The 25,006-nt window shown below is 38.3% G+C and overlaps 1 protein-coding gene across 6 annotated transcripts in view; it reads right to left on the bottom strand.

Annotated features, from left to right (window-relative positions):
* Window positions 1-25,006, bottom strand: part of ClC-c (chloride channel protein 3) — a 350,410-nt gene that overhangs the window by 292,666 nt on the left and 32,738 nt on the right. For 4 of the 6 annotated variants that reach the window (XM_076213815.1, XM_076213817.1, XM_076213820.1 and 1 more), the window contains exon 2: window positions 23,118-23,238. In XM_076213815.1, the coding sequence (XP_076069930.1) occupies window positions 23,118-23,210 (93 nt within the window). In that variant the 5' untranslated portion in view covers window positions 23,211-23,238. Of the gene's footprint in view, window positions 1-10,388; window positions 10,408-23,117; window positions 23,239-25,006 lie in introns of those variants that run through there. The other 2 variants (XM_076213819.1, XM_076213818.1) reach the window with 2 other exon arrangements.

The following is a 25,006-nucleotide window of genomic DNA, read 5'->3' as shown; positions in this document are numbered from 1 at the left end:
ATATTTTCTCTTTTCATCTCTGCACGCTTGTACATATTCATTTCTATAACAAGTATATATTTTCCATTTTTCAGGTCTTTTGTCTTTCTTCAATTTGGTCCAAGCTTTTAGCTCTTTTGTCTTTTAACACTCTACAACTTTTGTTGTACCAGCACTTTACGTATTCTTTTTCTTGTTTTTGTCTTGGGATATACTTTTCCATTTCTTTTTTATAATATTTTGTCAAAATATTCCATTTCTCTTCTACTGTTGTATCTTCTTTGTGTATTCTTTCCCAGTTTTCATTTTGAAAGAATTCTCTTATTTCATAAAAAAAAAAAAAAAAAAAAAAAAAAATCCTTCATCAATCTTCCTTTTCTATATTGTTCATTTCTTTTCATGTATTTTTTCTCTTTTAGTTCTAGTTCTATCAATATGTGGTCACTTTTACTTATTGGTGCCTGGTATTCTATCTTTTCCACTATTTCAGGTTCTGATGTGATTATTAGGTCTAATCTTGATAGTTCTTCATTTCTATACCTAGTGTTCTCTTGAATCCATTGTGTCATTGTGTGGTCAATAATCATCTCAAGTAGAACATTTCCCCACGAGTCTTCTCCACCCTTTACGGTCATCTCTTCCCAGCAGATTTCTTTGCAATTATAGTCACCCATCATAACTATTCTTCCTCCATCTTCCATTATCTTGTTTAATGTTATTCTTGTGTCTTCTAACATACTTTTATGTTCACTCTCTTCCCATGAGCCTGTTTTTGGGGGCACGTAGTTTATTACAAACTTTCTGCTCTTCTTATCTCTGTCTTCTACTTCTATCATAATCATCTCTACTCTATTCTTTCCATATGTGACACTCTTCACGTTTATATCCTTCTTAGTCAGGAACATATCTCCACCCCCTTGTTTTATCTCTCTGTTTCTAATCCAATAATTATATGCATTGTGTCCTATGCTGTTGGGTGGTAGTGGACCTTTTAATTTTGTCTCTACAATTCCCATTATGTTCGGTTCTTTTTCCTTCAGATACTCGTTCAGTTCATTCAGTCCTGTTATTAATCCATCTATATTTGTGTAGGACACTCTTAACTTTGTTATTTCCATTGTATTATCTGTTTCTTTTTTGTTTCTCTCTGTTATGGTCCATTTCCTCAATTTCATATTCACTACCCTCCAGTAGAATTCTTGTTTTTCTGACTCCGTTCTGGTCTCGTTTTTTTTTTTAGCTTCTTGTCTTTTAATCTTTTCCTTTTTTTTTCTTCCTCTTTATTCATTTCTCTTTTTATCCATACCTTTTTATATTGTTCACTTGCTGCTAGCTTCCCTGTTTTTGCAAAGATGTTCTCTGCTGTTGTTTGTGATCTGAATTTAATCTTAATTGGTCTGGTCTTATCTGTACTATATTTTCCAAGCCTAAACATCTCTTTGATTTGCTTCATTATTTCAGGTTCATCTTCCTGAACTAATTCTAGTAAACTGCTTACTTTTTTCTTTTTCCTCACTGATTCTTGAAGTTCTATCTAGGTTATGTTTCTCTTCCATTCCTAATATAATTATACATTTCTTTTTATCTGCTAAGTCTCTTACTATATTCTCCTGTCTCATCACTTTGATAGCTGAGTCTTCAGTTTGTTCTTTCATTTGTTGTTTAATTATATCAGTAAATGCAACTTTACTGTTTTCCTGTATTTTTCTCCACCCCTGTGCTTCTCTTTATTGTCTTTATTGTTCCTTTTTAATTCTTCATTCTCCTCTTTTACTTCTTTTAACTGTCTTTTTAATTCTTCTATTTCATTAGTTAAGTTTTTGTTCGCCTTCTCTAATTCTTCCAATCTTTCAACCCTTTGCGCAATTTTTGACATTCTACCAAACCTAATCTCCCAATGTTCGGTCATTTGTTCAAGTTTTTCCTCTAGTCTTGCCAGTCGGAAGTTGGTATCCGACCCCCCTCATTAAATCCATGGAAATTATTATCCTCACCTTCTATTGTGCTGCTCTTATCTATGTTTCTAATCTTTACATTTTTGTTAGTCCCTTCATCGTCACTAAATTGCTCTGGCCCGCGTTTGTTTACATGGCGTCTGCCTGCCTGGACCAAGTCCTCTCCTTCCTCATTTCCTTCCATTTCCCTCAGTAATCCCTCCTCTTCTCCTTTTTCCTCACTTTCCCACTACACCATGAACAATCCCCTTCCCTGCAAATACAATAGGTACTTCCTTTGCGTTGAGATCCACGAAAATTTCACTTTTTCTTCAGGACATCAACCTCGCTGTCCATCCGACGGAAGTGTGTGTGTGTGTGTGTGTGTGTGTGTGTGTGTGTATTTATTTACCTAGTTGTTTCTTACAGGAAGGGGAGCTATGCTCATGGTGTCCCATCTCTGTATCTCACAGTGTCTAAATTGTTCTTAAATTATGTATTTTTTTGCCCACACTATTATTTCATCCAGTTTATTCCATACATCCACTCTTTGGGGAAAGCTGTTCTTTTTCAGGTCTCTTCTGCAACTGTCTTTTTTGAGCTTCATTCCATGTCCCCTTGTATTTCTCTTATCCCAATTTAGTAAGTCTTCTCTATCAAGGAATTCCACACCTCTCATTATTCTGTAGATAGTCAACAAGTCACCTCTTACTCTCCTTTGTTCCAGTGTCGACAATTCCAGTATTGACAATCTCTCTTCATATGACACTTCTGAAAATGTTGGGGCCATCTTTGTAGTTGCTTTCTGAATTCTCTTAGTTTTCCTTATATTCTTTTTAGTATTGGGTGACCATAGTATTGCTGCGTATTCTGATTTAAGCCTTATCAGTGTGACTAGTATTTTCTTTACCATTTCTTTGTCCAGGTAAGTAAAGTACATATATATATATATATATATATATATATATATATATATATATATATATATATATATATATATATATATATATATATATATATACACACACACAGCCACTATCCGAGTTACGACCTAGATAGGTTCCGACCAATCAGTCGTAAGTCGGATTGGTCGTAAGTCGGATCCTATTCAAAATGGCCGACACGAGGGTTCTTCTCTAGGATACATGATATCAATCTGTTGCATTTTTAAGTAACTTTTTCTCTTGAATACTATTAAATACAAGCTGTTTACTGTTTATTTATCAATGCTTTTTAGTTTCATTTTTATAATTTTTTCAATTTTTTTAATGTTTTAATACTGTACTGTATTTCAGTATATATACGTATGCAGGTACTGTATGTATATACTATACCTGTATATACACACACACACACATATTAAATATAACCTTGCTTACCATTTTTAAGTTTTTTAAATTGTAGTTTCCTTTTAATAATTTTTTCTTAATTCTTCAATTGTTGTATGTACTCTAAATATATGTGAATTTTAAGATCTATTTTTCTCATCCATTTCAATCCATTCTAAGTGTGAGATATAGGTACAGCAACGACTGCAACAGCACTGTAGGAGAGAAGCCAAATGCAGGGCTTCTCCCAAAATAACATAGTGGACTTTTTTAAGGCTATCGACCCATAAGGGGGTCATAAAGCCTGGTGTGAAGTTGTTCAGTCTCTACTTTTTTTTAACACCAGTTTCATGTTCATTTCTCCCCGCAAGCTCGGGTTATATAAGGAGTCAGATGTTTGTCCACTATGTTATTTCTGAAGACGCCCTGGTGGGCGAAATGTTAAAATACATTGGATCCCATACTCTGCATTTGGATTCTCTCCTACAGTTGTTTACAGTTGCTTAGTTGTTAATATGATATGGTAAGTTAAAGAAAGAAAATACTTATTATAGTGTATTCGTATTAGTAAACTCATAATAGGCATCAGCTAGACGTGGTCATAAGTACGTAAATATCCTTCATCCATAATTTATCAAACTCTTCCACAAATGCCTTAGCTGTAGGCGCATCACCTGGTAATGCTCTTGAAAGCAACGAAACCACCCAGCACTCACTATGAACTCATGTGAAGCGTATTCTTCACCTGCACGTTCTTTCAACATGTGAAATTAACTTGTAGCCTTACTTTGCACTGCTTGCAAAGTCATTCTCACATTTCTTTGCCTATTATCTTCCAACCACGTGTATAGCAACTTTTCCATCTCTGCCATAACTGCCGTACGCGATGCCGGTTGCCACAACTATCTTACACGCTGTGCTGCCAGACATGTACAGTAAACTCATAATAGGCATCTGCTAGATGTGGTCGTAAGTACGGGTGGTCATAACTCGCGTACGTCGTAACTCGGATAGTGACTGTATATATATATATATATATATATATATATATATATATATACACAGGGTGGGGCGCGGAAACTTCCCGATTTGGGGATTGAATTATAAAGTGTTTACACTTCACAATTCTTTATTCTACTTTTATGTCTGTCACACAACATGGGAGATTTACTTTTACACAGTTCTAAAAACAATATCTTTTAAATGTCCACCTCCATTGTCAATACACTGATTCAGACGATTTCGGAAGCTTTGGTCTACTCTCTAGCATGGTGAGCGGTATATTAGCTATTTCAGTGCGGATGGCATTCTGTAGGTCTTCCAGGGTCTATGGACGGTCGTTATAAACCATGGATTTGAGATAACCCCACAGGAAATAATCACAGGGGGCTAAATCAGGCGAGCGCGCTGGCCAGTTTAAATTGCCTCTCAGGGAAATCAGCGCGCTCGCCTGATTTAGGCCCCTGTGATTATTTCCTGTGGGGTTATCTCAAATCCATGGTTTATAACGACCGTCCATAGACCCTGGAAGACCTACAGCTTTCCTCACAGAGCTGTAGGTCTGTGAGCTGTAGGTCTGTGAGCTGTAGGTCTGTGAGGACCTACAGCTTTCCTCACAGAGTAATAGACAGTTGGAACAAGTTAGATGAGAAAGTGGTGTGTACACAAACAATACATGAATTTAAAAATAGTTTAGATAAAATGAGATATATTCATGTTCACTCCCTCCACATCTGCCTTCCATACCTCTTTTACTAGTCTTTCTTCACTCATTCTTTCCATGTGTCCAAACCATCCTAATATTCTTTCATCAACCCTATCTCCCAGCTCCTTTTTCACCCCTGTTCTCCTCCTCACCTCCTCATTTCTCACTCTATCTAGCCTAGTAACCCCCATCATACTTCTCAGACACCTCATCTCAAACACATTCAAACTCCTTCTCTCTTCTCTTATGTTCCAATTTTCTGCCCCATACAGTGCTGTTGGCACAATCACTCCTTCATACAGTCTCCTCTTCACATCCATTCCTAAATGTCTATTCCTCATTACACTCTTTAATCCACCAAGGCATTTACTCGCATCTCTCAATCTACATTCTACCTCCACCTTCACTCCACCTTTTCCTGCTACATTTGCACCCAAGTATCTAAAACTATCCACTTCCTCCAGTCGCTCTCCCTTAATGTTCACTTCCAGTCTGCTGCCACTTTCACCCCTTGTACATCTCATCACCTTACTTTTACCCACATTTATCTTTAGCTTTCTTCTATCACATACTCTCCCAAACTCTGCCACCAGCTTCCTCAATCCCTCCTCCGATCCTGCCACAAGTGCAGTGTCATCCGCAAACAACAGCTGGCTCACCTCCCACTTTTCTCCATTTTCTTTAACCATCTCCAATCCCTGACCCACTACCCTTGCATTCACCTCTCGCACCACCCCATCCATGTATAAGTTGATCAGCCAGGGCAACATAACGCATCCTTGACGAAGTCCCACCTTTACCTCGAACCACTCACTCTCTCCATTTCCAATCCTGACACAAGCTCTACTACTCTCATAAAAACTCTTGACAGCTCCCAAAAGCTTTCCTCCTATCCCATAAATCTGCATAACCTCCCACAGTGCCTTTCTGTCTACCCTATCATAAGCCTTTTCCAGATCCATAAAAGCCCAAAAAAAACATCCTTCCCCTTTCCTATAGCTTTCTCACATATCTGTCTTACCACAAAGATCTGATCTACACAACCTCTACCTGTCCTAAATCCACACTGTTCCTCACCAATTACTCCTTCTGTTCCTCTCCTAATTCTCTCAATCAAGATCCTCCCATAAGCCTTCCCAACTACACTTAACAAGCTAATCCCTCTGAAACTACTACATTCACACTTGTCCCCTTTTCCCTTGTAAAGAGGAACTATACAGGCACTCCTCTAGTCCTCCGGTACTCTACCCTCTCTCCAGCAAACATTAAATAACCTCACCAGCCAGTCCACCATCACTGTACCTCCCTTTTTCAGACATTCTGCATGGCATCCATCCAGACCAGGTGCCTTACCTGCTTTCATCATCTTAACAAATGCCTTCACCTCATCCTTCCTTATTTCTCCTCCATTCTCATCACTCTCATTTTCTTCGCATTTCCCACTGCAGCTATCTTTCCTTCCCTATCCTCCTTCACATTTAGCAACTCCCTAAATTATTCTGCCCATCTTCCCCTTACTGCCTTCTTTTCCATTATCATCTCTCCATCTGCACCTTTTACCTTTTCTTCCCTACTTGATTCGCCTCCTCTTCCTCTCTTAATTTCTTTCCAAAACATCTTTTTATTACTTTCAAAATTTTCTGTCATACTCTTAGCCCACTTTACATCTGCTCTCCTCTTTGCTTCCTTTACCTTTTTCTTTACTTCTCTTTTCTTTTCTTTGTACCTCTCATATGACTCCCTCGTCCTCTTTTGTAACCAATCTGTGAATGCTCGCTTCTTCTCTTCTACAACCTTCTTTGTTTCCTCATCCCACCATTCACTACCGTAAAATACAACTAGGTAAATACACACACACACAATAATGGAAGATGGAGGAAGAATAGTTATAATGGGCGACTTTAATTGCAAAGAAATCTGCTGGGAAGAAATGACAGTAAAGGGTGGAGACGGCTCATGGGGAAACGCTCTACTTGAGATGATTACTGACCATACAATGACACAATGGACAGGAGAACACTAGGTATAGAAATGAAGAAGAACCATCGAGACTAGACTTAATAATTACATCTGAACCTAGAATAGTGGACAAGATTGAATATAAAACACCAATAAGTAAAAGTGACCACATATTGATTGAACTGGAACTTAACCCCTTCCATACGGTGCCGCACACGTAGGCGTCATGGGGAGCGAGTGTATTCGCGAGGCTGCCATATCGGCGTCTTGATTATATTTATTGTAGTCGCCCCTGTGTTTTTACATTCTCTCAAATGTGCCCTGAATCCCATTCTCTGTGGTATTCAAAATTCGCGGGTGAAAGAGAGAACGATCGATATAAGCGGTGACTATATTTTATGATGCAAGTATTATTACAACACGTTGTACGGCTGGCATTGGCTGCTGCCACTGAGATCTAAGTCCATGACGCCTACGTGTGCGGCACCGTATGGAAGGGGTTAATGAAGAAAAATATATGAAAAGAAATTAGCAATATAGAAAAGGAAGAATGATGTATGAAAAAACAAACTTTGATAAGATAAGAGAATTCTTTCAACAAGAAAACTGGGAAGAAATATACAAAGAAGAAACAACAGTGGAAGAGAAATGGAATATTTTGACCAAAATTACAAAAAAGGAGTGGAAAAGTATGTCCCAAGACAAAAACAAGAAAAAGAATATGTAAAATGCTGGTACAACAAAAGTTGTAGGGAGTTAAAAGACAAAAGAGACAAAGCCTGGACCAGATGGAAAAAAGACAGAAGACCTGAAAAATGGAAAATATATACCGGTTATAGAAATGAATATGTACAAACATGCAGAGAGGAAAATAGAAAATATGAAAAAGATGTCATAGAAAAGTGTAAAGATCAACCAAAACTATTCTACAGATTTGTAAACAATAAACTGAAAAACAAACAAGACTTGGAGAAATTAAGACAAGAGGGAGTTGAATACACTGAGGAAATGGAAATGGCGGAAATTATGAACAAACATTTTAAATCAGTGTTTACAAGGGAGAACATACAACCTGAAGAGATTGAATAGAAAGAGAAAGTCCCCCCTATGGAAGAAATAGAAGTAACAAAGAATGAAATATTGACACACTTGAGTAATCTTGATGTCAGAAAATCGCATGGACCAGATGATATAGCAAACTGGATTCTGAAAGAATGCAGGAATGAACTGGCAGACAAAATACATAGCATACTAAACAGTTCCTTGAAAGAAGGAAAAGTTCCAGAAGATTGGAAAAAAGCAAATATAGTACCAATATATAAAGGAGGAAATAAAGAAGAACCTACAAACTATAGACCAGTCTCTCTAACAAGTACAATAGCAAAAATTTGTGAAAGAATTATCAAAAGTAGATGGGTAAAATATTTAGAAAAAAAACAAAGTGTTAAATCCAAGGCAATTTGGATTCAGACAAGGACGATCATGCGTCACCAATTTAATATGTTTCTATTCAAGGCTAATAGATATAATACAAGAAAGAGATGGATGGGCGGACTGTGTATTTCTAGACCTAAAGAAAGCTTTTGACAAAGTACCACATAAGAAGTTGCTTAAGAAATTAGAAACTCAAGGAGGAATACAGGGAAAACTACTAAATTGGATGGAAGACTTTTTGCAAGAAAGAAAAATGAGAGTAGTGATAAGAAACCAGCACTCAAAATGGGATGAAATAATAAGCGGTGTTCCGCAGGGAACAGTTCTGGCCCCAATAATGTTTGCTATATATATTAATGATATGGATGAAGGAATAGAAAGCTATACGAGCTTCTTTGCAGATGATGCAAAACTACTGAAAAGAGTGGAAACTGAAGAAGATTGTGAATCACTACAGAGAGATCTAAATATAGTACAGGAATGGAGTAGGAAGTGGGAGATGGAGTTCAATACAAAAAAGTGTAGTATAATGGAATTTGGAAAAAGCAAAAACAGAATAACAGGATATAAATTGGGAGAAGAAGGAATAAAAAAAGTAGAAAATGAGAAGGACCTGGGAGTCATTGTTATGAATAATATGTCACCTGAGAAACATATAAATAAGATTTTTGGAGAAACTTATAATTTAATAAGAAGAATCAAAGTTGCATTTACATACCTGGATGAAGAAATGGTGAAGAAAATCCTAATCACCCTGATAAGACCAAGATTGGAATATGCAGCAACGATATGGTCACCAAGTACAAAAAAATGTATAAAAAAACTTGAAAGAATACAAAGAGCAATTACAAAACTGGCACCAACGCTCTCAAAACTATCATATGAAGAGAGACTAGAAAAACTTGAACTACAGACACTAGAGCAAAGAAGAGAGAGAGGAGATTTGATAGCTATTTACAGAATCATGAAAGGCATAGAAATTACTGATAGAGAGAATCTGATAAAATGGGATAACAGAAATACAAGAGGACACGGAAAGAAAATAAAAAAAGACAGCTATAGAAGAGACTTGAAAAAGAACAGCTTTCCTCACAGAGTAATAAACAGTTGGAACAAGTTAGATGAGAAAGTGGTGTGTGCAAAAACAATACATGAATTTAAAAATAGTTTAGATAAAATGAGATATGAAGACGGGACCCCACGAGCATAGCTCCCCTTCCCGTAAAATACAACTAGGTACAACTAGGTAAATACACACAGTGGGATTTGAAAAAGACTTGGGAGTAATCATCACAAATTACATGTCCCCTGATAAATAGATGAACAAAATTGTTGGAGAAACCTACAACTTGCCGAGGTCAGTAAAAGTGGCATTTACTTATTTGAACAAAAATAAAATGTTGAAGAAAATACTAGTCACACTGATAACACCAAGACTGGAGTACGCAGCAACACTATGGTCACCCAGTACCAAAAAGAATATAAGAGAAATTGAAAGAATCCAAAGAGCAACTATGAAGATGGACCCCATACTTTTAGAATTGTCATACAAAGAGAGACTGTCAAAACTAGAGTTACTGACCCTGGAACAAAGAAAAGAAAGAGGAGACTTGTTGACCATCTATAGAATCATGAGAGGTACAGAAGTCCTTGAAAGAGAAGACTTACTAAATTGGGATACAAGAAATACAAGAGAACATGGAAAGAAACTAAAAAAGAACAGTTATAGAAGAGACCTGAAAAAGAACAGCTTTCCCCACGGGGTGGTAGATGTATGGATAATACTGGACATATTGATAGTGTGTGCAAAAACCATACACAAATTTAAGAACAATTTAGATACTGTTCAATATAGAGACAGGGCACCATGAGCATAGCTCCCCTTCCTGTAAGATACAACTAGGTAATGGTAAAAAATACTAGTCATTGATAAGATTAAGATTGGAGTATGCTGTGACACTATGGACACCCAGTACTAAAAAGAATATAAGGAAAATAGAATCCAAAGAGCAATGACAGAGATGGCACCAACACTCAAAATTGACATACAAAGATTGTCTAAACTGGAACTAAACCCTGGAACAAAGAAGAGAAAGAGGTTATCTACTGGTAATTTACAGAATCATGAAAGGCATGAAGTCATTGACAGAGAATACTTATTAAAGTGGGATAAAAGAAAAACAAGGGGACATGAAAAAAACTCAAAAAGGATAGTTATAGAAGAGATCTGGAGGAAAAAAAAAAAAAGTGGTGGTCTGGAACAAATTGGATGAAACAATAGTGTGTGCAAACACCATACAAGAATTCAAGAACAAACTAGATGTTGCAAGATACAAAGACTGGTCACTACAAGCACAGCCCCCCTTCCTGTATAATACAACTAGGTAAATACAGCTTGGGAAGAGGTGATTAGTGGAGTTCCACAGGGATCAGTATTGGCTCTTATAATGTTTGCTAGTTATGTGAATGACATGGATGAAGATGTGGAATGTTACATGAATTTCTTTGCAGATGACACTAAATTGCTAAGGAAAATGAATGGTGAAACAGATTGTGAGTCACTAAAGACAGACCTGAACAGGATTTGGAAATGGAGTCAGAAATGGGAAGTAGACTTCAATATCAAGAAATGTTGCATAATGGAATTCAGAAAAAAAAAAAAAAAAAAAAAAAAATCAGGAATATATAAAATTGGGACAAAGGAAGTAAAGAAAGTGGAATCTGAAAAAGATCTGGGAGTATTCATCACAAATGACATGTCCCCTGAAAACAGATAAACAAAACTGTTGGAAAATCATACAACTTGCTAAGATCATTAAGGTGGCCTTTACATATTTGGATTGTGGTAATTGTTGTTACAGAATTGCATTGTTTACTTGAGCTATGGCAATTTCCCGAAAGCTTGTTTAATTTTCGAATCGGGAACCTTTCCTATAACTTCGTACCACACTATTGTAATTTTAATGAATATATTATTAAACTCCCCTCCCTCTTTATTATTTATTTAAGCCTATGTTGTAATTTTTATTAACAAATCGGGAACTTTGAGAATTTACTTAAAGTATCAGTTGTCCCGTGGCTTTGAAGCCGTTTTACGAGCTCGTAAGAATCCCAGCCGAACCAGACTAAGTTTAGTCCACTGAACGCCAGACAAGCTTCAACTCTGGTACCAGAAGGACAAATAAACCTCGGCAAGGGATTTCTACAATTACAATCGAAGCCTCAAGAATACTTCCAGTTCCGACGATTAGTTAACTCAACCAGGTAAGTTCTCTAATGTTCGCGGTGTGTAATCAATTAATTACAATATACTTAAAGTCTTCTCTAACTAATCAGAATTCTCGGAATTTGAGAATTTACGTATATATTTAAATTTAACTTTAGTAGTCGATTTCGACTTTAACTTATTACTCCTTTGTGTCGTAAGCCGCTATGTAAGTGTTTTTTATTAACGTTATGATAGTGTGTGGGTACGAAGTCCGGTTTCCTGTTCTTTACCGAGTTTGTTCGGTTTTATTAATTTCCTCGTTTGAGGACCTTGTTAACTTTCGGGAAATTTGCCAGCTTTGGTACCTTGTTTTTCTTGTGAACATTCGGAAATTTCCGAATAGTTCTCTATTCTTGGTGGCCTCTATTGTTATTTTGTCGTGGTTTCTTTTGATCTGTTGCCTTTATCCAATTTAAGCTAGTATTTAAATCAAAATGATTTTTACTTAATTTCTATCTTCGTTGTGTTTAGTCCATAAGACGGTTTTCGGCATGACTATTTTGCTCGTGTATTTGTGATGAATTGTTTGGGTTGGCATCGCTATGGCTAGCCACGATGAGACATTGTCCGATTCGGAAGTTTTGCAAAAACTCCGAAGACAGAGAGCTCATAAAAAGAGGCTTATCTCTAAGGACTTTAAAGCTAAATCTGATTCTTTATCTATTTCCGTCCTTGACGATATGTTAATTCAGATTGAGAATTTCCTCTCAAAAATACAAGATTTGGACGAGGAAATTAATGAATTGCTCCCCAAAGAAGAAAAGGACGAGGATATGGAGAAATCCAGAGCTTACCGCCTGTCCGTTCTTCTCGAATTGTCTCCTTATAAGGAACGGAGACAAGAGCTAAGGGGAGTTTTTGAATCTCAAATAGGTAAAAAACTAGACAAGTCCATTGATAATTCTGTAAAACTTCTTCCTCTTCCTCCTATTGTTCTTCAACATTTCGAAAACAATTCCAGCAATCCTTTTGCTTATTTAAACTTTAAAAAGGGTTTTCTGAATGCCTTAGCTGGTATCCCCAATCTGACTAATAGTCAGAAGTTAATTTATTTGAAGGGTTACCTCAGAGGGAAGGCTTTCCATTTAGTAGAGAATTTACCAGTGGATGATTCAAGTTTTGACTCTGCTTTCATTTTTCTTGACGAGTTGTATTTCAACAAGGAAGAAATTCTTGATAAGGTATTGATTTCCATTATTAATGCACCGGAGGTCTCACTCTTGAGAGACCTTGAAAGTTACATTAGGTCTGTAGATTCCAAGCTACAAGACCTTAAGGGAATTGGGGTAGATTTCACTAGGCCAGGAAGTGAGGGCCTCCTCTTGATAAGTAAATTAATCTTAATTAAATTGCCTAAATTTTTTCTAATTGAATTGTCTCGGGTGATTAATTCTAACTACCCCAATTTTAATCAACTCAAGGAAGTTTACCAGTCAGTTTTGGTTAGACTTAAAATGGGATCAGATGATCTTGGTGTCAAACCTAAATGAAGCCTTACTACCAGCTCCCTTGCTTTCAAGGAAATTTCCTTGAGAAAACCAGTTGATTCCAGTGAGGGAGTTGATGGCTCCTTTAAGGCCAATTCTAATCCCATTAATTAGTCTATTAGCAGATGTAAATTTTTCCCCGCTTCCGATCATGCTAGTTCAAAGTGTACTTCATATAAATCCCTTGAGCACAGGAAAGCTAGAACAGCTCAGTTAGGACTGTGCAATACATGCCTAAATCATGGACATGGTTCTTTGGAATGCCCTGGGTTAAGGGCTGCTCTGCCTTACAAATGTTTTGTTTGCAACAAACCCGAGCACCATGGAGACATGTGTCCTATGGCTTATAAGACACCACTTTCTGAAGGGAAAGTGTTTAATTTTCATAATTCAACAGATTCCATTGTTCCTCTGGTCTCCCTTCCTATTAGCAGAGGAAAGAGAACTGCCCAATGTCTCTTTTTGTTGGACACTGGAGCCCAGTTTTCTATCATTAATAAGGAATTTGTAGAGGACAAAGTTGGACCTTGTTTAAGTCCTCCTATGGACAAGTTAGTTTCTTCCTTTGGTTTACCTCTAATGAATAAAAGATGTTTTAACTACACCGCTAACTTAAAACTCCCTTCAGGGATGAATTTGTTTAGTTTGTTCTTTGCCATTGAAGGATTCAACTTGTCCTTACAAATTCCTTCCTTATCTTCTGTACTACTTAGTATGAATAATCACCAATTTTTTGTCTCGCCAAGTTTTCCAAAAGTGAAGGGAGACCAACTGAACGTTTTAGGGATCCTGGGTAATTATATTCTTCAAAACTTTTCAATTGAAAGTGCCCCCCTTGTATGGTAGCCCGTCATGCAAGGTTATCAAACTTGCTGATGGTTACATTCCATACGGGACTGGGGCTCAATATATCCCTCCTAGTGAGAAGCCTTTCTACTTAAAGAGAATGATAAGGGGGATTCCTGAAATGCCCTCTAATGAAATCCAAGACGTTGATAGTTTCAAATGCAAGGAGAGGCCTTTGAGGATAAAACCAGACTCTGACCTTGGAGTGGATTCTTATAATTGCTTAGAGGAATATCATGGAGATTCACTTGTTTTCTATAATTCTTCTTTCAAGACCAATGGAGTTTCTCTAAAGAAAACTGAGAAAGGCACTTCCCTTACTCAGTCTTATAAGACTGTTAAATATTTTCCTCCCAAAAGGTTAGGCAAAGAAAAGTTTCTTGTCAACTTCTGTTTAGAACCTGTAAGTTCTCAATTTGATCCTTTGCAGGAAGTCTTTATTAATTCTAATGTTGAGTATGGTCTTGACAATTTCTATTCTTTAGAGTCCATTGGTATTAAAGAGGAACAGGCCCTGGATATTAATAATTTACATATTGATGAATTTAAACAGTCCATTTCCTTCAAGAATGGACATTACTATGTGAAGATCCCGTGGAAAAAGGATTTGGTGGATTTTGTTCCCTCTAACCTTAAGATATCTCTAGCTGTAGCTCAAAGGGTTTATGACAAACTTGAGCAAAGGGGGCTTAGAGAGGATTATGAAGCTGTGTTTGACCAGCAAGAGGCCTTGGGTATTATTGAGCCAGTAACTAAAAGAGTCTCTGGACAAATCTTTATACCCCATAGACATGTGTTGAAGGATGATGATCTTTCCACTTCTAGAATAAGGCCACTTTTCAATTGTTCTCTCAAAGTAGGAAAAGCTCCTTCCTTAAATGAAGCTGCATTCCCGGGAGTTGACTTGATGAACAACCTCCTCTCTCTCTTGTTGTATTTCAGGACCAATAATCATGTCGTTTTGGCTGATGTTATGAAAGCCTTCTTGCAGATCTGTTTGAAGGATGAGGCTGATCATAACAGGTTCTGTTTCTTCAGGAGGATTAACCACTTCGGTACGGAACTTAAATCTCGCGGGCAGCAGCCAATGCCAGCCGTACGACGTGTCGTAATAATACTCGCATCATGAAATATAGTCACCGCTTATATCGATCGTTCTCTCTTTCACCCGCGAATTTTGAAAACCACAGAGAATGGGATTCAGGGCACATTTGAGAGAATGTAAAAACACAGGGGCGACTACAATAAATATAATCAAGACGCCGATATGGCAGCGTCGCGAATCCACTTGCTCCTCATGACGCCTACGTGTGCGGCACCGTATGGAAGGGGTTAATGACCAGTATATACCCTTCAGGTATAATACTATCATTTTTGGCTTCATCTGCTCTCCTTTCATTCTAAATTTCATTATCCAACACCATCTTTCTTTGCAGCCTGACTCTCTAACTGCCTCCTTAATCAAAGATAAATTTTACGTAGACAATTTGGTCTACACTACCAATGAGCTTTGTTCTCTCCCTGCAATGGTCGAGAAGATTAATGAGATCATGCTCAATGGAGGTTTACCTCTCAGGGAGTGGACATGCAATTCAACTTCTGTTCTTTCTGTTCTTGATCAAGAAGTAGTTTGCAATAAAGAGGAGGTTAACCTCTTCAGTATGGGCCTTAAATCTCGCAGGCAGCAGCCGCTGCCAGTTGTAATAATACTCACATCATAAAATATAGTCACCGCTTATATCGATCGTTCTCTCTTTCACCCGTGAATTTTGATAACCATAGAAAATGTGATTAAAGAGACTTTAGAGAGTATATCATTATGCAGGGGCAACTACAATAAATATAATCAAGACGCCGATATGGCAGCCTCGCGTATCCACTTGCTCCTCATGCCGCCTACGTATGCGGCACCGTATGGAAGGGTTATATTTATAATAAGGATCATGATACTTTGAGAATCAAGGATGTTTCCCTTGACAAGAATGCCTCGACCAAAAGACAAGTTTTGTCTTCCTTGTCTTCTGTATTTGATCCTTTAGGGTTTTTCTCTCCTGTGCTCGTGCATGGAAAAATCCTTATCAGAGAGATGTGCCAAAAGATGGTGGATTAGGATTGGAAATTGGATAGAGAGTTACTTGTTAGATGGAACAAGTTATGTGAAAATTTTAGGGAGGTTAATAACCTATCCTTTAAAAGGAAAACCTTTTGTACAGAATTTCCCATTAAATTGTTTGTATTTGCTGATGCTTCCAAGGAAGCCTATGGATGTGCCATATATGTAGGGCAAGAAGGAAGAGAATTAAAGGAGTCTAATACCTCTCTTCTATTTGCCAAGGTCAAAGTGGCTCCTATTAAACAGAGAACTTTACCGTCTTTGGAGCTTATGGCAACTTTTCTATCTTTGAAATGCCTCAACACTATTTTTGAGGAAGGACTGGTGTCTGCCCCACTGGTTGAATCAGTGGTTCTTTTTGTTGATAGTCAAGTTGCCCTTTCTTGGATCCTGACCAACAAGGCTCCTAAAAAAATATATATATTTGTCAATAATAGATTGAAGGAAATTTCCAATCTTTTGGAAATTTTCAAGGCCAAGTTCACACCCATTTCCTTTACTTATGTTCCTTCTGAACATACTATGGCTGATTTCCTAACTAAACCTTGTAGTGCTAAGGTGTTCAAGGAAAAATTTAATTGGTGGGTTTATGGACTTGAATGGTTGTTGTTGCCTCCTCATACTTGGCCAAAGGGTCACTTGGGATGTATTCCCTCCTGTTTCAAGGGAGACATTGTCAATGCGGCTGTTGTACAAGTTGACACTTCTCCTCTAATAGATATCTCTAAATTTTCTTCCTATGGCAAACTTCTTCATCACACTTCTTTGATTTTTAAGACTGTCTTTCTGTTCAAGAAGTCTAATGCTGACCCTGTTACGGCAGCATCTAATTATTTGATGGGTATTATGCAAAGGGATTCCTTTCCTGCTGAATTGGCTTATTTGCAGAATTCCAACACTAATGACATACCTCCTTTGGTAAGTCAAATGAACTTGTTCTTGGACAAGAATGGTTTGATTAGGTCCAAGGGCAGAATTGACAAGAACATTAACCTCAAATATGAGGTTGTCAATCCCCTTCTCTTGTCCAAATCTCATCATTTAACTAAGATCCTAATTTTCTTTGCTCATTGTCAAGTTATACACATGGGACTACAAGCCACACTTAATTTCCTTCGTATGCACGAATTCTGGATACTTAAGGTCAGACAAGCTGTTTTAAGCATTTTGAAGGATTGTATAGTTTATAGGAAATACAATTCCCGTGCAGTTAATTATCCTTCTCCTTCCTCTTTACCTGCCTCTAGGGTGAATCTAAGTGTGCCCTTTGCCCATACTGGTGTAGACTACACAGGGCATTTAAGGGTTAGAGACAGAATTGGAGAGAAGGTTAAGGCATACATTCTTATCTTCACATGTTTCAATACTAGAGCAGTTCATTTAGAAGTTGTGGATACTATGTCCACTCCTGAGTTCATTTTGGCTTTTGTTAGGTTTGCTAACAGGTATGGAATTCCTTCTGCTGTTTATTCTGACAACGCTAAATCTTTTGTACAAGCAGGAAATGTTATTGAACAACTTTTGTGTTCTTCTGAATTTGAAGAGAAATTTAAAACTTCCCCTGTTCAGCATAGAACCATTCCTGTCTATGCTGTTTGGTATGGTGCCACTTGGGAAAGGTTTAATACAGACAGTGAAACAATGTTTGTATAAGGTATTGGGTAGGTCTGTTCCTTCCCTGGCAGAGATTACTACTCTTTTGTCCGATGTTCAAATTTTTTTAAACAATAGACCATTAACTTATCGTTCTTCTGAAAATGAGGTAGATGTTATTACCCAAAATCATTTCCTTATTGGAAGGACCATTCCTTCCTTGATGTTTGGAGACTTGGAACAAGTCCCTGAATGGGAATCAAGAGAAGACTACCCTTCTCTTCTCAACTTGGTTATGGACTGTAGGGATTATTTCTATGAAGAGTTCAAGAAACGATGGTTAACAGAGTACTTGGTCAGCTTAAGGGAAAGGGATAGAGCTGCATATCACAGTTCTAGAAGCTGGGAAAAGGGAGATATTGCCTTTTTGAAACTTCCCTTCAAGACCAGACCCTTCTGGCCCTTAGTTCGTATTGTGGAAACTTTTCCTGACCAAGACAAGGTGATACGTACAGTCTCTGTCGTTAAGCCTGATGGAAACTCTATTAAAGTGAACATTAAACTTTTAATCCCTCTAGAGCTCCTTGCTGAGTTGAGTTCCAGTCTTGAGGATGAATCCCCTGGGGATCCTAATGTTCAGGCTAGAGAGTCTGAACCCTTTGAAGAGGTCTCTGACTCAGAGGAGGTTAACTCTTTACAAGATGATTGTGTCTCTCTGGAACCTACCTCTGTGAGGCCAACTCGTAAGACTGCACTGGCCTCTAGAGATCTAGGTCTCTAGAAAACAAAAACTTGTTATAAATTTTGTTCAAAAGTGTTATATTTCTTAAACACTTTCTTTTTGTTGTTGGGGAGGCTGTGGTAATTGTTGTTAGGGGAATTGCATTGTTTACTTGAGCTATGGCAATTTCCCGAAAGCTTGTTTAATTTTCGTATCGGGAACCTTTCCTGTAACTTCGTACCACACTATCGTAATTTTAATGAATATATTATTAAACTCCCCTCCCTCTTTATTATTTATTTAAGCCTATGTTGTAATTTTTATTAACAAATCGGGAACTTTGAGAACTTACTTAAAGTATCAGTTGTCCCGTGGCTTCGAAGCCATTTTATGAGCTAGTAAGAATCCCAGCCGAACCAGACTAAGTTTAGTCAATTGAACGCAAGACAAGCTTCAACTCTGGTACCAGAGGTACAAATAAACCTAGGGAAGGGATTTCTACAATTACAATCGAAGCCTCAAGAATACTTCCAGTTCCAACGATTAGTTAGAGAACTCAACCAGGTAAGTTCTCTAACGTTCGCAGTTTGTAATCAATTAATTACAATATACTAAAAGGATAAAGAAATTAAAACAAAACAAAAAAAATACTAGTCACACTGATAAGGCCTAGACTGGAGTATACTGTGACATTATGGTCACACAGTACCAAAAAGAATATAAAGAAAATTGAAAGAATCCAGAGAGCAACTGCAAAGATGGCCCCAACACTTTCAAACCTGTCATATGAGGAGAGATTGTCAAAACTGAATTTACCAACTCTGTAACAAAGGAAAGAAGCAACCTGCTGACCATCTACAGAATCATGAAAAGCATGGAAGTCCTTGACAGACAGGACTTACTAAATTGGGATAAAAGAAATACAAGGGAGCATAAGAAGAAACTCAAAAAGGACAGCTATAGAAGAGACCTGGGGGGAAAAAAAATCCACACACCGGTGAATGTCTGGAACAAACTGGATGAAACAACAGTGTGTGTAAAAACTATACACAAATTTATGAGCAAACTAGATATTGTGAAATACAAAGATGGACACCATGAGCATAGCTCCCCTTCCCGTAAGATACAAATAGGTAAAATACACAGACACACAGATGTAGCAATGGCTGAAATTATGAAAGAAATAATCGTGACAGAAAGAAATAAGGGACCAAATAATAAACCTTGATGTTAGAAAATCACATGGCCCAGACGGAATTGCAAATTGGATACTAAAAGAATGTATAGATGCACTAACAGACAAAATGTATATGATAATAGATTCCTCACTATAAGAACGAAGGTACCACAAGATTGGAAAAATACAAATATCATACCTATATATAAAGGGGGAGATAAAGAAGAACCAACAAATTATAGACTGGTCTCCCTTACAAGCACAATAGCTAAAATATGTGAAAAATTTATCAAAAGTAGATGGACTAAATATCTGGAAGAAAACAATATACATATACCAAGGCTTTTTCCCCCTTCCAAGGGAGGTAGCCAAAAAGGGAAAGGCATAAAAACACTCCCACCCATTTCATCCCTAAATACACTCCACACCCCTCCCACCCTTCCTCTCATCTGAGCACCTCCTGGATGACGGGTCATCCCTGCACCCTGCCCACCGCCCTGGGTCAGAAGCAGTGTCGCAAGACACAGTACATCCACAGCAAGGCCGCTTCATTTAATCGGCGACCCCCCCTCTCCGTCCCCCTTTGCATATAAGGCGAGGACGGGGAGAAATCCCTTCGGGCTGCGTCAAAATTTACTCACACATACTACCTCACCCCCCATCCACCCACCCATTCCTCCTCATGCAGTCACAACATCATCCATATACAACCATTCTCCACTCACCTCTGTCTTCCGTCCTCTCCCTTCCTTCCTCAACAGACATTCCCCTCTTCCCCAAAGCCCCCTTCACCCCATCCATCCACCTCATCCTAGGACGTCCCCTCATGTTCACTCCCTCCACATCTGCCTTCCATACCTCTTTTACTAGTCTTTCTTCACTCATTCTTTCCATGTGTCCAAACCATCCTAATATTCTTTCATCAACCCTATCTCCCAAATCCTTTTTCACCCCTGTTCTCCTCCTCACCTCCTCATTTCTCACTCTATCTAGCCTAGTAACCCCCACCATACTTCTCGGACACCTCATCTCAAACACATTCAAACTCCTTCTCTCTTCTTCTCTTATGTTCCACGTTTCTGCCCCATACAGTGCTGTTGGCACAATCACTCCTTCATACAGTCTCCTCTTCGCATCCATTCCCAAATGTCTATTCCTCATTACACTCTTTAAACCACCAAGGCATTTACTCGCTTCTCTCAATCTACATTCTACCTCCACCTTCACTCCACCTTTTCCTGCTACACTTGCACCCAAGTATCTAAAACTATCCACTTCCTCCAGTCGCTCTCCCTTAATGTTCACTTCCAGTCTACTGCCACTTTCACCCCTTGTACATCTCATCACCTTACTTTTACCCACATTTATCTTTAGCTTTCTAAAGATACTGAATCCAAAACAATTTAGTTTTGAACAAGGAAGATCATGTGCTACAAACTTGATTTGTTTTAATACAAGAGAGGGACGGATGGACAGATTGTGCTCTCCTAGATTTACAAAAGGTGTTTGATAAAGTACATACATACATATACCAAAGCTTTTTCCCCCTTACAAGGGAGGAATCGGCGAATAAGCAAATTGGTAACAATGAAAACGGGAAATGAGTTAGTTATGAATGAGCGAAGATTGGAAGTGGAAAGAGATAGTGTGAACTTGGGACATTACAATGAATTTCAAGAAAAATACAAGACCTGGCCAGGCAGAAGTTTATGAAGAAGCAAGCTAGGGTATATATGAAATTACGAAGCGGTAATTGAGCAGATTTGCCGGTAAGTGTAATTAAACATAAGCCACTTTTAATTTTTTTCTTCTCCATCTTGTTTTCTGTTCCTTTTGTTTCCCTTACCTAAGCATACCATTTTCTCAGCCTCATGTCTACGACTCTCCAAGACAACTCCTTTCTTTCAGTCTCTGTTCCTTTCCCCTTTTTTTTCTTTAGCTTCATTTCTTAGTGTCTTCTCTCTTTCTCTTTAACATTCATTTCTCTTTTTATCCATATTTTGTTGTAGTCTTCACTCTGCTAACTTTCCTGATTTTGCTTTTATGTCTTCTGCTATCATTTGTGATTTTAATTTTATCTTCAAAGGTCGATTTCTTTCTTTTGAATATTGTCGCATTCTGTACACTTCTATTTCCTTTTCCAATTCTTGATATCCATCTTGTACTTCTTTTAGAATTGTTTTAGCTATTTCTTTTTTCTGCTTTTACCAGGTCATGTTTTTCCTTTAGTCCATATATTACAATACACTTTTTTTATCCACTGTATCTCTAACACAATTTGCTTTTTTTTTTATTACTTGTGTGTGTGTATGTGTAGATATTGGGGAGAGAAGGAAAACTGTTGAGAAGTCAAACAATTTTCTGTGAATAGTAAACCTAATGTTAAGATTGGTAAAGGTGAGAGTAAATGGTTTGATTGATTGATTGATTTATGGAATTTTTGGCTTGAAAGCCAAGCGCCGGAGCCGGTAGGCCATTCAGCGCAGTAAGTGGTTTGAGGTGAAGGGACTGCACCAGGGTTATGTTTAGTACCATGGTTGTTCTATGTGTCCATGTATGGGGTGGTACAGGAGGTGAATGTGAGGGTGGTGGGCAGGACACTGAAGATGGTCAGTGAGAACGGAAAGTAGTAGGAGGTGAGCCATTTATTTGCTGGGTCAATGGAAGGTCTAAGGCAGTTAGTGATGAAATTTGGGAAGGTATGATATTGAGGAAGTTGAAAGTAAATGTGGGTAAAAGTGCAGTAATAAGAAGTACAAAGGGTAAGGGTGCAATGAGTTAAGAACATAAGAATGGATGAGACTACAAGAGATTATAAGGCCTACACCAAGCAGTTCTATGTCCCTTACCACCTATCATCCATATCTATAAAATTATCTAATCTTTTCTTAATCCCTTCAATACGGGCCAAAATCTCGCGGGCAGCATTAGCTGCCTGACGTGTGATGTTGCGTCATAATACTCGCATTATAAAACATAAAGTTACCGCTGTATTGGTCGTTCTCTTTAACCTGTGAATTTCGATAACCATAGAAAATATGATGAAGCCAGTTTATAGAGTATGGGGGTCATGCAGGTACAACTACAATATATATAATCAAGACGCCGACATCGGCATCCTCGTGTACCCACTTGCTCCTCATGACGCCTACGTAGGCGTCATCATATCGAATGGGTTAAAATAACCAATTGTTTCAGTACTCCAAATATTAAATGCCATTCTTTCACAATCAGCCACTCAGGATCACATCCTTGAAAGGAGGTGAAGATGCAGGTTTTGGACACAAGAACCAAAGATATGTTCTTATCTGACATCCCTACTGAAGGATCACTGTTTGAACACCCATCATCACTTTCACCCCTCAACATAACCCTCCTTTTGGCTACTATATTTGTATGGATGTCAATACTTGTTAATGTAATATACATACCTGAATGTAATAAGAAAGATACAAGAAATACATGCATCAAAGATAAAAGAGAAATAAATACATGGCAGAGAAGTAATTTATATGATGCAAAAGTTTCAAGATTCAGTATTGTGGTAAACATAAAACAACTATGAATACTCACATTTGATTGTGGCTGATTGAGAGCTTGATAATTTGCAGGTCGTACAAGCGGGTTACTCATACTATCATGGCGATTCAAAGGCTTAGTCTCCATTACAGATGCTCTGCCTTGTCCTGAGATCCTAAAAATATACAGAACATATATTTTTTTCCCAAGATGTATACAAAAAAAAAAAGTCATGTTTCATATTTTGTATAATCATATTAGGTATATTTTGTTTCATATTTTTGTACAATATTTGTACAAAGGCTTCCCTTGTAAGGAGGAAAAATATCTTGGTATAGCATACATACATACATATACCAAGGCTTTTTCCCCCCTTACAAGGGAGGTAGCCAAAAAGGTAAAGGCATAAAATCATTCCTACCCATTCCATCCCTGAATACACTCCACACACCTCCACCCTCCCACTCATCTTAGCACTTCCTGGATGACAGGTCATCCCTGCACCTTGTCCACTGCCCTGGGTCAGAAGCAGTGTTGCAAGACACAGCACATCCACAGCAAGGTCGCTTCATTAAATCGGCAACCCCCCCTCTCCGTCCCCCCATGCATAAAAGGAGAGGACGGGGAGAAATCCCTTTGGGCTGCGTCAAAATTTGCTCACACATACTACCTCACCCCCCATCCACCCGCCCATTCCACCTCATGCATCACAACATCATCCATATACAACCATTCTCCATTCACCCCCGTCTTCTGTCCCCTCCTGTCCTTCCTCAACAGATATTCCCCTCTTCCCCAAAGCCCCCTTCACCTCATCCATCCACCTCATCCTAGGAGATCCCCTCATGTTCACTCCCTCCACATCTGCCTTCCATACCTCTTTTACTAGTCTTTCTTCACTCATTCTTTCCATGTGTCCAAACCATCCTAATACTCTTTCATCAACCCTATCTCCCAACTCCCTTTCCACCCCTGCTCTCCTCCTCATTTCTCACTCTATCTAGCCTAGTAACCCCCATCATACTTCTCAGACACCTCATCTCAAACACATTCAAACTCCTTCTCTCTTCTTCTCTTATGTTCCATGTTTCTGCCCCATACAGTGCTGTTGGCACAATCACTCCTTCATATAGTCTCCTCTTAGCATCCATTCCCAAATGTCTATTCCTCATTACACTCTTTAATCCACCAAGGCATTTACTCGCTTCTCTCAATCTACATTCTACCTCCACCTTCACTCCACCTTTTCCTGCCACATTCCCACCCAAGTATCTAAAACTATCCACTTCCTCCAGTCGCTCTCCCTTAATGCTCACTTCCAGACTACTGCCACTTTCACCCCTTGTACATCTCATCACCTTACTTTTATCCACATTTATCTTTAGCTTTCTTCTATCACACACTCTCCCAAACTCTGCCACCAACTTCCTCAATCCCTCCTCCAATCCTGCCACAAGCGCAGTGTCGTCCACAAACAACAGCTGGCTCACCTCCCACTTTTCTCCATTTTCTTTAACCATCTCCAATCCCTGACCCACTACCCTTGCATTTACCTCTCGCACTACCCCATCCATGTATAAGTTGAACAGCCAGGGCGACATAACGCATCCTTGATGAAGTCCCATCTTTACCTCGAACCACTCACTCTCTCCATTTCTAATCCTCACACAAGCTTTCACAGATTGGTTACAAAATAGGATGAGGGAGTCATATGAGAGGTACAAAGAAAAGAGAAGTAAAGCACAAGGTAAAGGAGGCAAAGAGGAGAGCAGATGTGAAGTGGGGTAAGAGTATGACAGAAAATATTGAAAGTAATAAAAAGATGTTTTGGAAAGAAATTAAGAGAGGAAGAGGAGGCAAATCAAGTAGAGAAGAAAAGGTAAAAGGTGCAGATGGAGAGATGATAATGGAAGAGAAGGCAGTAAGGGGAAGATGGGCAGAAT

Source organism: Oratosquilla oratoria, chromosome 32, assembly GCF_046742065.1.
Source record: "Oratosquilla oratoria isolate Oo_2021 chromosome 32, ASM4674206v1, whole genome shotgun sequence".
Classification (NCBI taxonomy): Eukaryota; Metazoa; Arthropoda; class Malacostraca; order Stomatopoda; family Squillidae; genus Oratosquilla; species Oratosquilla oratoria.
The sequence above is the reverse complement of the archived record's forward strand: the minus strand, read 5'-3'. Positions and strand labels throughout refer to the sequence as shown.